The sequence below is a fragment of the Sparus aurata genome, chromosome 13 (genome assembly GCF_900880675.1).
Source record: "Sparus aurata chromosome 13, fSpaAur1.1, whole genome shotgun sequence".
Classification (NCBI taxonomy): domain Eukaryota; kingdom Metazoa; phylum Chordata; class Actinopteri; order Spariformes; family Sparidae; genus Sparus; species Sparus aurata.
The window spans coordinates 9,812,430-9,826,434 of NC_044199.1; the positions used below are offsets into that span (position 1 = coordinate 9,812,430).

General features: G+C 42.6%; 1 protein-coding gene across 1 annotated transcript; it reads left to right on the plus strand.

Moving 5' to 3' along the window:
- Positions 1-1,428: 1,428 nt before the first annotated feature.
- Positions 1,429-13,865, plus strand: LOC115593993 (calpain-5-like). The gene is made up of 13 exons (XM_030437735.1): positions 1,429-2,033; positions 3,833-4,021; positions 4,486-4,617; positions 5,298-5,506; positions 5,884-6,076; positions 6,173-6,363; positions 7,863-7,940; positions 8,028-8,223; positions 8,310-8,432; positions 11,035-11,237; positions 11,717-11,838; positions 11,936-12,072; positions 12,855-13,865. Exons 2-13 carry the CDS (start codon positions 3,857-3,859, stop codon positions 13,035-13,037), a joined length of 1,932 nt encoding a protein of 643 aa, XP_030293595.1. The 5' UTR covers positions 1,429-2,033; positions 3,833-3,856; the 3' UTR covers positions 13,038-13,865.
- The last annotated feature ends 140 nt before the right edge of the window (positions 13,866-14,005 follow it).

Sequence of the window (14,005 nt, forward strand, 5' to 3'; positions counted from 1 at the left end):
TAGCCGGTCAAGAAATAGTGACGAGAAATAAAAACTGACAGAATATAAGTGTCACTGGGAATAATGACAATTCTCAAGTTATTTCACCAATATTGGTTCATTGATATATTTTACACAGTTAAACCATATAGCATTATATATTTGATTTTGACCAAGTAGGTGGTACATGACTAAGAGGGAAACGATGTATGGTTAACCTATACAAATTGAACATTCAAATGTTTAAAGATGCGGTGTGTACATTTTTTGTTAAAAGAATCAAAACATAACATCCTGGAGAAGTTATATCCCATCCCCAGGCAGCTAGGGTCGTACGCCAAGCCAAACATCGGGCTGAGAATCGCCCATCAGCCGATCGACTACCTTTTTCTAGGAAGTACAGGACAGGTACATTTGAGTTTTTTTTACTTCTTTGAAAAAAAAAAAAGTTATCAACAAGGAGTGAACAAATAATGTTTGCATTATGTCAAAGATGTGTATATGTCCTGTGTTGCAGGGATATTTTTTAAAGTTAGCATGCTAACCAGCTAGCAACTTGAAGAGGTTTACATTTAAGGCATTTAGCACTCGCTTTTGTCCAAAGCGACACTCAGCAATTCAGACCAGCACATCAGGAGTTTAGTGACTTGCTCAAGGACACTTTGACATGCAGACCAGGGGAATTGAACAAGCAACCTCCCGGCAACAAGACGCTGGCTCTACCCCTGAGCCACAGCCGCCAACAGATGAGACTATTATAGTAAACAACACCAACACTCCTTCGGCGCTCTGAGGTCCCGCTAACAGCAGTTAGCAGCAGTTAGCAGTTGCTCCAGTGACATGTGAGTGTAAATTCAACAGGTGGCTATTTCTTACATCTTGCACCTTTTTAAGTGTTTTAACGTGAAGAACATTCGCTTTGTGTTTGTGACAACCTCTTAAAAAACAAACATATTTCTAACAGGAGTGAAATTTACTCTGAACGTCACATTAAATCACAACAGCGTGGAGCTCTTTTGACTTTTGTGACCTTGTCAAAAAACTTTCCCTGGTGCTCCGGTTCAGTCTGTCATTGACCCGTAGGAATGTTGACAGTGACAGTGCAACCGTGGTTAATTAGGCCTCACTGATGGCCTGCTCTGTTTTGCAGTGCTTCCTACTTTCGTGCACTGTGTGTGACAGGATATTTCTCCTCCCCTATCTCCAAGATGCCTTTTTCTCATGAACTTGTGATCGTATCTGAGACCTTGCACTGGTCCCTCTAATATCTCTGCTAATCCAAATGATTTGGGATTTTCTTCAGTCTGTCTTCTCAGCTCCTGCGTGGATTTACCTTATTACTGTTGGCTCCGACCGGACATTTTTCATTGGCTTCCTCTCGTTTGCCCTCGGTTTTCAAAGCCCCAATTATCCAGACAAGATGTGCCTGTTTGAGGGAGTCAAAGTGCTTCTTGTGCTCCTTAAGCTCGGACCGCTAAGCGTCTGCCAGTTCCGTCTTATTACCACAGTTCACTTACAGCTCGCAGTGTTTGTTCAGTTTAACTGACCTCGGGCTAACTCGGGCAGTTTTCTTTTTTTACTGGAGAGGCAAACACGACAAATTAGTCAACCGTGTGACAATCAAGGCATTAAGCGAGCGTTTTCCGTTGTAATCTTTAAAGGAACAGACACTAAACAAAGACAGGTATTTACTTGTCTCACCTACGAGTTGGGGAGCGGTGGGCGTGAAGGTGTTCGGTTTCAGTCCCTTCCCTGCCTCCTTGTCATCATCGTTTCAGCCTTTGCGTAACACCTCCTGCCACGGAGAGGTGCTCGTCAGACCAGTTCTCAGCCAGTGTTTGTGTGTAAATTTTGTGAAGGGGGGAAGCCCTCGCAGCCAGACGTTCCAACTGAAGGAGAGCTGGATCTGGTTCTGTGAAGGGTTCAACTGTGACTTCTCATCCGTCAGATCTCGTGCCAGAAACGTGGGATTGATTCGAACGTTTCACAGGAGCCTGAGAGGATTTTGAATGTGTTTGACTTCATCACTGCAAGGATAAGACTGCTCATCACAGGCAAGTGCTGCCTTTTAACTTAAATTACACTCTTCGGATGAAAATGTTATCCTTCTTGTCTGTTTTTCACTTCACTTTTCGGTATCGGTTATCTGTAGATTTATTGGGTTTTATTTTGACATCTTCAGCTCTTTTTTTCTTGCCTCAAACTCTTATACCTGTTCCTTCATACTAAATGACACGCGCTGACTTGTGTCAGAGAGTCTACAGGTAATGTTTCGCACATCTTTGAGGGCATTTAAGGCTTTCAGAGAAGGTTTTCCTCAGGTACAAGCGAGGACGAACTTCTCTTTGAGACACCTGATGAAATCTCTTGCCTTGTCTGACGTGATGAGTCGAGCGTGTCCCTAGCACGACCGCCGTGTGCTGGCGTGTATGACAGAAATGCCTGGAATGTGAACTGCTGTCACCTTTATACGTATCGAGGCGATTAAACAGAGAGCACACGACCTGTTGCTGAAAACGAACATTCTCGATTGTTAGGAAACAAACGCTTCACAGTGCTGAATTACACTCACGGTCCATTAAAGAAGAAACAAGCGGCCGACCAAAAATAACCTGCCTGACCACATTGGCCAGGAACTCTCAAACAGATAACGCACACAGCGCACACGAGCACAAAGAGACTTCAGCCGTGTCTATCCGCCTTAACCCGCTGAATGACTTATTCTCAATCAGAGAATGTGGAGGTCTTTCACTCCTTCTTCCTAATTTCATATTCTAGAGCCGAACGACAGCAGTGAGAGGTAATGAAACACGAGAAAACACAGACAGGGTGTGGCTCCAACAGTGCACATGCATAAATAGGTAACTTGTGTGTGGGCGGGCGTCACAGGCAGGTACAACACCTGGGAACTTCCTTATTGTAGAGCAGGAATGAATCCTGCTGTCCGAGGGATACGGTAGGCGTTTATTGTTTAATCTTCCCCTCTATTTCTTTTCTTTCTTCAGGGTTTATCTCTGCTATTAACAAACCCTCCCGCTGCGAATTCGCTTGCTTACAGGAAATTAAATTTGGTTTACTGTAATGTGTTATTCCTGGCAAAAAATAGAGAGATTTATTCAAAATGATTACATTGGCACATGCTGTCCAAATGCAGTCTGGAGCGGTCAGTGTGAGGGTTCTCTAAGGTCAAGAGTTAGAACATCATCTCTCTCCAGAGAATACAGCCGGGTTGTTCATCACTTCCACTGATACAGTAATTCTCTTCAGAGTCCGGCCTTGAACGCAGCCCACGTCCCTACTACTGAATTTGCCAGTTTCAGTCAAAAGCCTCGGTTTGAGGGTGTTAATGTGTTAAGAACATACATCGTCATTTTAGCTTTTTCTGTCAAGTCTTGATGGATGAAAAATAAAAAGTTCAGTTTAAAAGACATTTGTGAATTATTTCTCTCCACCAGACAATTGCAGCACACCAGGGTATTAAAAATTAGTTCACTAAAAAATGTACGTTTTTGTGAGATATACTTTTAGAAATCTGGGCTTCCATCTGTGGGATCTTTCTGTATAAACCAAAAAATACCTCTCAGTCACAGCCCAGTTTTTACATGGGTGAATATTTTGTTTTTTACAACGCTGTAAGTATGCTCATCAGTGAATCCAGACAATCCTGAGGGACTCCAGGTCACAGGGCACTCCGCTGAATTACAGCAGAGATTTACAAGTTGCACGTCTGCGGGATTTCTCCCAAAACTTCTCAGAATCGGAGGTCAGAGGGCGATCCTGCCCACATAAAGCCCTCCTGAACACTTTATGAAGTAAAAAAAAAAAACGTCTGGTTCCTGTCATTGATCCGCAGCTGTGAGGCTTCACTGTCTGGACCATGTTCTCCTCCGCCGTCCCGTACAAGAACCAGCACTACAGCGAGCTGAAGAGCGACTGCATCAAGGACAAGAAGCTGTTTGAGGATCCAGAGTTCCCTGCCACCAGTGCATCGCTGTACTTCAGGAAACCACCTCCTGGTTTTGTGGAGTGGAAACGACCTGGGGTGAGTGGCACAGGTGGAGGTCCGTCCCTTAGCAGGGAATTTTACAAACATTTTACTGTCCAATGTGGGATTTAATGCCATTGTTTTGAAAGTGTTAAGCAGATGACTGAGCCACTGCACTCTACTTAATGGTTAGGAATATCTTATTATGAAATCAGTGAAAAAGAGAGTGTGATGAACAAGAAAAACAAAGTGACTTTCTCTCTTTGATACTCATTTAGCATCACACAGATTACACACATTTTAATGTCCAATACAAATTCAGGTATATAAGTTATTATCAAAAACGGCAATTTAACTAAAAATACCAAATATGTGACAATGTAAAATATGCTTTTGGTTTGGTAAACTACATGTCTCACAGATATAAACTTTACTTTTCTGGTTTTTCTTTTTCTTTCTTATGGACAAAACACTGAGGTATAAAGTGTATTAAGTGTATTGCGTTAACGTTTCCATTGCAGGAGATAAGCAATGAACCCCATCTGTTTGTGGAGGGCATCAGTGCCCACGACCTGAACCAGGGAGTTGTGGGAAACTGCTGGTTCGTCGCTGCCTGCTCCTGCCTGGCTTTGAAGCCAGACCTCTGGAAGAAGGTGAGTTACTTCACTTCCTTTAATCTGAACGTCTGCTGCCGTATTTATGAAGTGAGCACAAAAAGCAGCACTAAGCGGTGAAACATGAAATCAAGTGACAGAGCAGGTCAAATTTTTAACATCGATCTAATATTTTTTGAGTTAATAATTGCTGTTGAACCTGAGATCAATAAATTAACCAAAATTAAAACACAATTGTATGCTTGATAATGATGGAATAATGATGGAGGCGGAACTGGAGGACTTCGAGGATGTTCAGTTTTGTGTGGAAAGAATGTCACAGAACAAAATGTAACAGAGTGAGCAGCTGGAAGTCATCCAGTGTCACATATTTTGCTCCTAATTCGTTCCAGTTAAACATTTCCCAATCATCCTCATTCCCCAAAATAAATAAACCTGCGTCTGATACATGTTTACACTAAAAGCTTGAATTAAAGAAGCAACAGTATAAAAGTTGTTAAAGCTGGAAATACCTTCAGGATGACTGGATTAACTTCAGGGACAAATACGGAAAATACTGTGTGTGGAAATACATTTCACCATAGTGATTATTTTTATTTTTGTGTTGACAGCATTTAATGGTACACCTAAAGGTTCTGATCGGGCTTAATGTGCCTGTCGATTACATCACACGAGGGGCCACGTTTGACGCTCTGTTTGTGTGTGTGTGTTATTTCCAGGTGATTCCGAATCACAAGGATCAGGAGTGGGACCCGAAACACCCGGAGAGCTACGCTGGCATCTTCCACTTTCAGTTCTGGGTGTTCGGGGAGTGGGTGGACGTGGTGGTGGACGACCGGCTGCCTACGATCAACGGAGAGCTCATCTACTGCCACTCGAAGAACAACAACGAGTTCTGGAGTGCCCTGCTGGAGAAGGCCTACGCCAAGTGAGTACACCTGAGCCACACTGTCCACACTTTTTTTTGTATTAAATATGGTATTAATATAAAAAAATAATAATATTTAAGTATTAACTCTGGAGAATAAATGAATTAAATGAAAACAAAAACTGCTGCTACAATTACTACTTATCTCACTACTACTGCAACTTATGTATTTGCAATGCATGACATCATAGACATTTTTTTATGTCTATACATGTGAAAAGCACAAGTGTTTTAGTAGAATCTATGATAAAAATCCAAATATGTGACGAGTCAGTTCTTGCGTTCAACTGTATTCTTAAATACATAGTGCTTTACATATTCTTATATTTATTATATACTTACGTACATGTATAAACTTGTGATTCCTCTGCGTCCAGGCTTGCCGGCTGCTATGAGTCCCTGGAGGGGGGAAACACCGGAGACGCCGTGGTGGATTTCAGCGGGGCCGTGGCCGAAGCCATCAACCTGGAGGCAGAAGCTTTCTACAAGGACCAGGAAAAACAGGACCAGCTGTTTGAGGATCTACTGAAGGTCTGGGACCGTGGAGGGATCATAAGCTGCTCCATTAAGGTCTGTGCTTGTCTTGAATTATTGCCTCTTTGTCTCATTTCTCTCAGAGAGAATCTGGCCAAATGACAAACAAGTTGTTATTTATGATTCCATCAGGCAGATCCTCATGAAATCGAGCTCAAGATGGCGAACGGGCTGGTGAAAGGCCACGCGTACTCGGTAACTGCGGTGAAGAAGGTGCGCCTGGGTCACGGGCTGCTGGCCTACTTCAAGAACGAAACCATTCCTCTGATCCGCATGAGGAACCCCTGGGGCAAGACTGAGTGGAATAGAGCCTGGAGTGACAGGTGGGAATTTCTTCTCTCCTATTTCATTTGTTAAAGGTGACACTCCATACAGATTCTTTCAAAGGGCTTCAAAATGTAACGCTCTCTGCCAGTAGATTTTAAAGATTAAAGGTGGTTCGTTGCTCTTTAAATTGAGAGGAAGTGGTCACCTTTTTACACATTTTCTTGGGTATTCTCCACTTCCATCTGCTGTTCAAAACCAATGCCTCATTAGTCCCAAATAATCATATTTTTGAAAAAATATAGTTCGGACCACAGCATGAGCAAGAATTGAGAGCTCTAAGGTGTGCAAACCAACAAACACTCGTACTCTCAAGCTCACTTCGAGGCATGCATGGTGTTTTGAAGAGTGTGTGAGAGACCAACGCAGTCACGCTACAAGAACCACAGCAACAAAAACCCAGAATTCATGCAGCATGAAGATCTGCAGAGCTATCCCAATGTTGGCGGACATTTTCCCCTGACGTGATCCTCATGGTGGGAGGCTCGAATGCTAGGCTAATGTTACGCCGCTGTGTTCCAGGTTAAAAGTCACATAAACTAGAGAATCTAACAATTTGTTATCATTTGACTGCGTATTGATTGATCAGCAGCTGAAAAGAGGATTGTGACACTTTTTTTTAAGGCAAAAGTACGTGTGGTAATCCATTAGCATTAGCTAACGTTAGCGTTCAACCTATTCCTGGCTAACATTACCGTTTGGTCACATCCAGTGCATTTCACCTCCAGGATATGATATTACTGATATTTTAGATGCATTTATTTTTTCCTTTACAATCGTCAGGTAACAATCACGTAACACTGTTGAACCGTGATGTTGGCTAGGTACTGTTTGAATGCTATCGTTAACTGTTCTCTAACGGAAGCCAGTGGGTTATCAAATATGACCCAATGTCCCTCCGAATCTTCGCCATTCATTGTCTTCTTAGTTGCTTTTGAATCAAAGATTAACATCCGACAATTTATCAGGTTCTCTACGTTTCCTCCACTTTCAACCTGATGTCAGAGGAAAATGGCCGCCGTGTGAACATAGTCTATTAAGGCCAGTTTTTCAAAGACCACAGAAAACACATTAAGGAACAACAACGTTTATTAACCAACTCGAACAACTATGATAGAATGCAATTCGGATTTACTTGAGTCTGGAGTCTATTCTTACTGAGACTATCCATATGTGTTATATGTCTTTTGTCACATATTATGTGTTGTTGTTAATCGACTCTGGGATGAGAAAAGCTGCTACATTAGTGGCAGTTATTTGGATCCAGTTAAGGAATAAATATGACAGTAATTTGCCATATTTTGGAGGAAATGATCATGACTCTGTGGAGCATGTGAGGTAACAGCAGAGAAGTCGATAATGCTTCAAGTTGGCTTTTAAATCCAATGTAATGTACATATGACTTTTAAAGCCACATTTTAGGAATGATTTATTTGTACCTAGCACTAACTCAGAAGTGTGTTAACAATCTTCTTTTGCCTTGTTTGCTGGTCATCAGCTCCGAAGAATGGTCAAAGGTCGGAGACACCGAGCGGGGCAACCTCGGCATCACAGTAGAAGATGACGGGGAGTTCTGGTGAGTTTCTCTGGTTACAACAACCCACCTGTGGAGTTTACCTCCTCTTTCAGCGTTTAATGATGCATCTTCCGTTCACATCCACAGGATGTCATTCACAGACTGGTGCCAGTGCTTCACAGACGCAGATGTTTGCCGTCTCATCAACACCTCGCTGATCAGTGTTCACAAGACATGGCACGAGGTCGTGCACTTCGGGAGCTGGACCAAAAACGCAGAGCCGCTGTTGAACCGCTGCGGTGGCTGTTCCAACCACAAGCGGACATTCCTGCAGAACCCACATGTACTGAACACTCTGGATGGACTCTTTCGTCACATGATACACATTTATCTCTATATACATTCACTTCTTCTCATCTTCTTTTACAGTACTTGTTCGATGTTACAAAGGAGGTTGATGAGGTCCTCATCTCCTTGCAACAAAAAGACATTAGGATCCAAAAAAAAATTGGTAGAGGAGATAATCTAAGCATTGGCTTTGGTGTTTTCAAGGTAAAGTATATTATCACACTTTCATCCATTCATTATTATGAAACACTGCACAAAGATCGAGGCGAGCTTGACTAAAGATGAGTTCACCACAGAGGAAATGATGTTAGTCCGGGATGAGGACGTCAGTCAGAGGTCAGTTAGTTTTGGGGGAGAACAGGGTCATTCCATCACATGTTGGCTCATTCTGGATGAAGACTTTGGCTTTGTTTGACTTTTCCACTCATTTGTTGAGCAGCTGTTGGATGCTTGTAGTGACAGGCAGACATTACTAAATAGGGTTATCAGAAACAAAACAGATAATTTCATCAAGAAACTAAATCATACATGATAAAAAAAAAACCGAAAAAAAAACCACATACTTTCACAGAATGCGAAGTGCAGCCAAACACATTTAGACACAGTTCTTTTTTAACTCCCAGAAAGGCGAGAAGAGTTCAGACGTGTGTCTTCTGGTACCGTGTTCCTGCTGCTGTTAGACTCTGATGCTTTAGGGTCGAACGTGGTGGCTGCTGGAGATAAAGAGAGCCGTGCCTTTTGCATTCCTGCTGCGTTAGAATATAATGTGCATATTGTTTAGCATGTGAAAGCCAAATTTCACAAAAAAAGCTAGAAAAAATAAATGAAAGAAAAGTGAAATACCGTATGAGTTTTGCAGTAGAGATGATTGTGCCTAGAACAGAGGTTTTCACGTGACAGGGTGGTCTCCCCAGAGGGCTCCAGACTGTTTCTGTGGCCACTCACTTGGCATGGAAATGCCTTCATGTCTGTGATTTGGTTAAAGAGCTGCAGCAGTTTTGGGAAATGTGACTGTTTCTCCCACTTTCCCAGAGTCTGAAACTAATAAACACCCGAGGAAAGACCCCTTTTTTTCATATATTTGGTGCAGTCTGAAGTTATGTCTGACAACACCAGCTTGGCTCAGTTGTTTAGTGTCTCGAATAACATAATCACGATCCCATAGGCATCCAGGAGTTGAGCGAAACTAAGCAAGTAAACAACAGGGGTTGAGCGGCGGCCCGCAGTCTCAGACTTTAATAACCATCCTCATCTAGCGCATGTATAGACTAACAAACCAGTTAACTCAGTAATGCATCTCAGTAAAGTTCTCAACTGGATTGTAAAGTCAACACAGTCCTCTCCTGCAGCTGGAAAAACTTGCCCAACTAGATTTTATCCGACCGGCTGCGATTAGATTGCCACATTCAGATGACAAATGAGGTAACCGTACATACATGGCAAAGCTGACGTCACATTTCCCGCAATGTGATTAACTTGTCAGAGATCTAAGTTTAAACACACACACGTGCCGGCACACACAAACACACTATTCACTCTTATCGTGCTGACAGAAGGGCTGCCAAAGCGGCAAGGCTCTGGACACCAATAAATGTTAGGGCCACGAGGAGCAGGTGATTAAAAAAAGCAACAATGTGCACACTGATGAGCTGCAGTGACGGATCCTCCATCTGACGGACTGCAGACCCACCCTCTGCACTCTACATTTTCCTGTTTGTTAAGTATGTCAGTGGGCATCACAGGAGCTCAGTGATAGCCTGAGTTTTCAGTACTTACTATGCTAACCTGAGGCTCTTTGTGCTCCAACAAGAACAATATGCGGTGTGATCCAGGGGCCGGTCCGACAGGATTTCTTTGTTGTTTAACTGACACACAGGTCATCTCACCAGTGCAAGGATTACATTAGTCCGTGCTGTCAATAACACTGTAATACAATAAACACACAGTCATGTTAAATTCAAGTTCTATTCACGATTCTGCCACAAGGAGGCAGAAGAACGTGTGTATTACCTATTATTTACAGGTTTAACCTAAACTACTCTGATACATGTGGACTAGCATCATGTCCAGTTGCTGATCATATTCAGGTTGTCACGTTAGAAACCTGGTTGTTCACATCCCTGTTTACGTGGTTCCCACAGCATCCAGGTTTGCGGCCGTCTGTGTTGAGCTGTGTCTTCGATCCGATTCAGAATTTTTACATCGGCCCCTTTTAGCTCTCACACTGAAATAACATCAAAACGTTAAAGGACAAGTTCACCCAAAGGTTAAAATTCATTCACTACCTACTCAGCCTCAAGCTGATGGAAAGTCTGGCGAAGTTTCGTACTCTGCAAAACTTTTCTGGAGATTTAATAGCAAAACAGTGCTGCAGAGTTCTCCCCGACCAACAGATTACAACAAGAATCCTGCATCTAGTCAGAAACCCACCCTATACACAAATTATATTATCATGGACTACATTTTAAAAGTCTATTCAAGCAATTTCCCTCATGTTGTCATGCAGTTTATTCCGTCTTTGACAAACTGTGCCACTGTGTTCGGTGCCAACAAACAATGCTCATAGACCTGGATCCGGTAAATGCCACAGCATCCTGGATAGTAACCAGTAACTAGGATAAGGTCTTATGCAGGTTTCGGAAACAAGGATTACTGTTTACATGTGCAAAGACATAACCTGGATATGAGTGTACATGTTGATGCACTCAGTGTTAAAATCACTCGCCAGGCTGTACACCTGTGATGAGTAAAGCCAGTGATCTATTTCCATTTTAACAAAGCCCAAATGCTTTTTTTTCATTCCCAGGTGGAACTGAACAGGAAGTATCGGCTGCACGACATCCTGACCCAACAGTGCGTGGCCACGTCCACCTACATCAACGCCCGCACAGTGTTCATGAGGGTCACGCTCTCGCAGGGCCGCTACGTCATCATCCCCACCACCTTCGAGCCTCTGACGCTGGGGGATTACATGCTCCGGGTTTTCACAGACGTGGACTCGGACTGCAGGTACGGCTGTGGTGGAGGTGTGATGTCGAGCCAGTAATGAGGGCTGTCAGACAGAAGTGTAAACGTTCACATATCATACAATTATCGGGTCTTGGGAGACGCTGCGGGGAAATCGAGAACACAGCTGTTCTCTGGCTTTTTCGTTTCAGACACTGGTTTATGGAAAATATCCAAGAAAAGCAAATGAGCGTTTTTGGGGGAACTGAGACTATAAAACTATGTTCGTATTAAATCTCCTCTTGGCCAAAGATTTTTGTTTTGCCAGATTTAGAGGCGGGCCTTGTTGGCAGACCCTAAACACAGACCCAAATCATGTTTGCTCACATACAGGTCATCAAAGCTGGCCGGCTCAACTGCTGTTGTGTTAATGAAACATAATGTCTTCCATCTTGCTGATAACGAGATGTAGGACAGAGTACCAAGAAAGAGGAAGTCCATTTTTTTCTCCCAGCCCTTTAAACTCTCACGTACTCTCACAGGGAGTTGACGGAGGATAAACCACGAGTAAGATGCTGGAGTTCATTCCTCGGATACCCACAAGCTGTGAGTCACGTCTATGTCCATGAAGCCGAGGGGCTGCAGAACCAGGACAGCTCAGGAGGTCAGAGTCCGCTCCAAACCTGCTAATCGCTGTGATCAGCCTGTGGTCCAATACGATCGTTTGCTGAGGTGTGTGTCTTTTACATGTTTCCGCGCAGGTGCAGACCCCTATGTGATCATACACTGTGAGGGCCGCTCAGTACGATCCACCATCAAGAAGGACACCTTGAAACCAGAGTTTGCAACCAGCGGCGTCTTCTACAGGAAGAAGCCCAGAAAGCCCATAACCATAGAGGTGAGACGGCAGCTCTCGGGCCCCGATGACTGTAATTCATCTCAGTGAAATATTAATACAAAAGTAACTTGTTAAGCTGCCACTTATATACCTGTTAAAAGCAGATTTTAGTGTTCTCACATAAAAAAAGTACGATTTATGTTGCTTGTGCAGGTTTGTTGGTCATTTTTACAATTTTAAAGCATTCACAGCACCCCTATAATAAAACAAAGTTTGAAAATAGTCATTTAGATGATATTGACATTATATTTTTTAAAAAAAACAAAAACTGAATATAGATTATTAAGAAAACCACTCTTCATCATGTTTTTTTTTAATTCAAAGGAGTCCTATTTTGGACTTTTTTTTAACCTGTTCCTGAAAAGCCTCGTCAGTGTAGTCCCGCTGTTCATTTCCGTGACTTTGTGACATCACACTACCTCACCATAGCACACGTTTGTATAATTAAATGCACATAATTATGATTAACACAGCTGCTCCGGTGCAGGGTCAAGCTTGTGTGAGCTGACCAATCAGAGCAGACTGAGGAGCTAAAAAAGAGCATTTCGCTGGCAGAGAGGGCAAACAGAGCTGCAGCACTGGACACTATGAGAACACGGATGGGTTTTTTGAGCATTAAAACCTATAAATATATTCTAGTAGTTACCCAACATAAAACTATGAACCTGAAAATGAGCATTATAAATATATTCCGTACCTTTGGTAACCGACAATAAGATGAACAGACTGAGCTTAATGGACTAGAAAAGCTGCAGCATGTAAAACTGACTGCTCTTCCTCAGGTGTGGAACAGCAACGCGGTGAAGGACGAGTTCATGGGCCAGGTGGTGCTGTCCGGGTCGGTGAAGGACCCGTCTTCCCCTCAGAGGCTCCAGCTGAGGAAACGGGGACGGCAGCAGGCGGATGAGATGCCCGGCTTCATCAGTCTGAGGATCTGCACTTCCACTCAGCTGACCGCCATCTGATCACGTCGGTGACCTGAGAGAGAGAGAGATGAGGCTTTTTTCACTCCTGAACTATACGGTGAGACTGACGGGAGAGGTGGCATCAATCAAAGCACCGACACCGACACCAACACCACCGCTGGATGTGAACCATGCTTGAGGACATTATTTACATTACATTTACATTATTGATTGCATGTTGGTGAATTATTTTTAATGTTGAGAGGTGAGCAGGGCACTATTGGACGGACTGAATGTCATTTCTTTTTTTAAATCAAGATGTTTAAACTTTTTACTTTTTTACAATTTAAATCATATTGACGTTTTGCAAGTTGCTTGTAAAGATATCTGATGTGACACTACAAACACTGTGAGGGATGTGATGGCGGTAATTTGTCATTCGAGTCTTACCGTACGTCTCCTTAATGCATGTACGACACATACATCATGTATCATCTATTTCTTTTATGCATGTTCTGTTCCTCTTATCGATCAGTTCAGATCATCATGTTTTATTCTCATCACAGTCGCCAGAATAAAATGTCTGCAAACTACACATATATTTTCAACATTGGTCCCGAACCTGGGACCAATGTTGGAGATGGCGTTTCAACAACTGTACTCATGTAACCACTAGAAATTTGAACTAGACATCGGGGAGTTTCCAACAGTATTGCATGACGTACTTAAAAGTCATACTTAGGTAAAAAAAATAAAAATAAAGATGTTGTGTTAAAATATTACTTGAGCAAACGTAAAAGTCACCCAAATGAATATTATGTGAGTAAAATTTTAAAGTATCAAATATTAACTGTACTTATCAAAAGTAAAAATAAAGATTTATACACATATTCTATGGCACTGATTATTCGCCTGTTATCAATTATCAGATCTGACATTCTGCATTTTTCTGATGATCAGAAACAGTGTTGTTTAATCAGCTTGTTGGCAAAATACATTATTCTAAAAAAGTGCTACTTTAGCTCTGA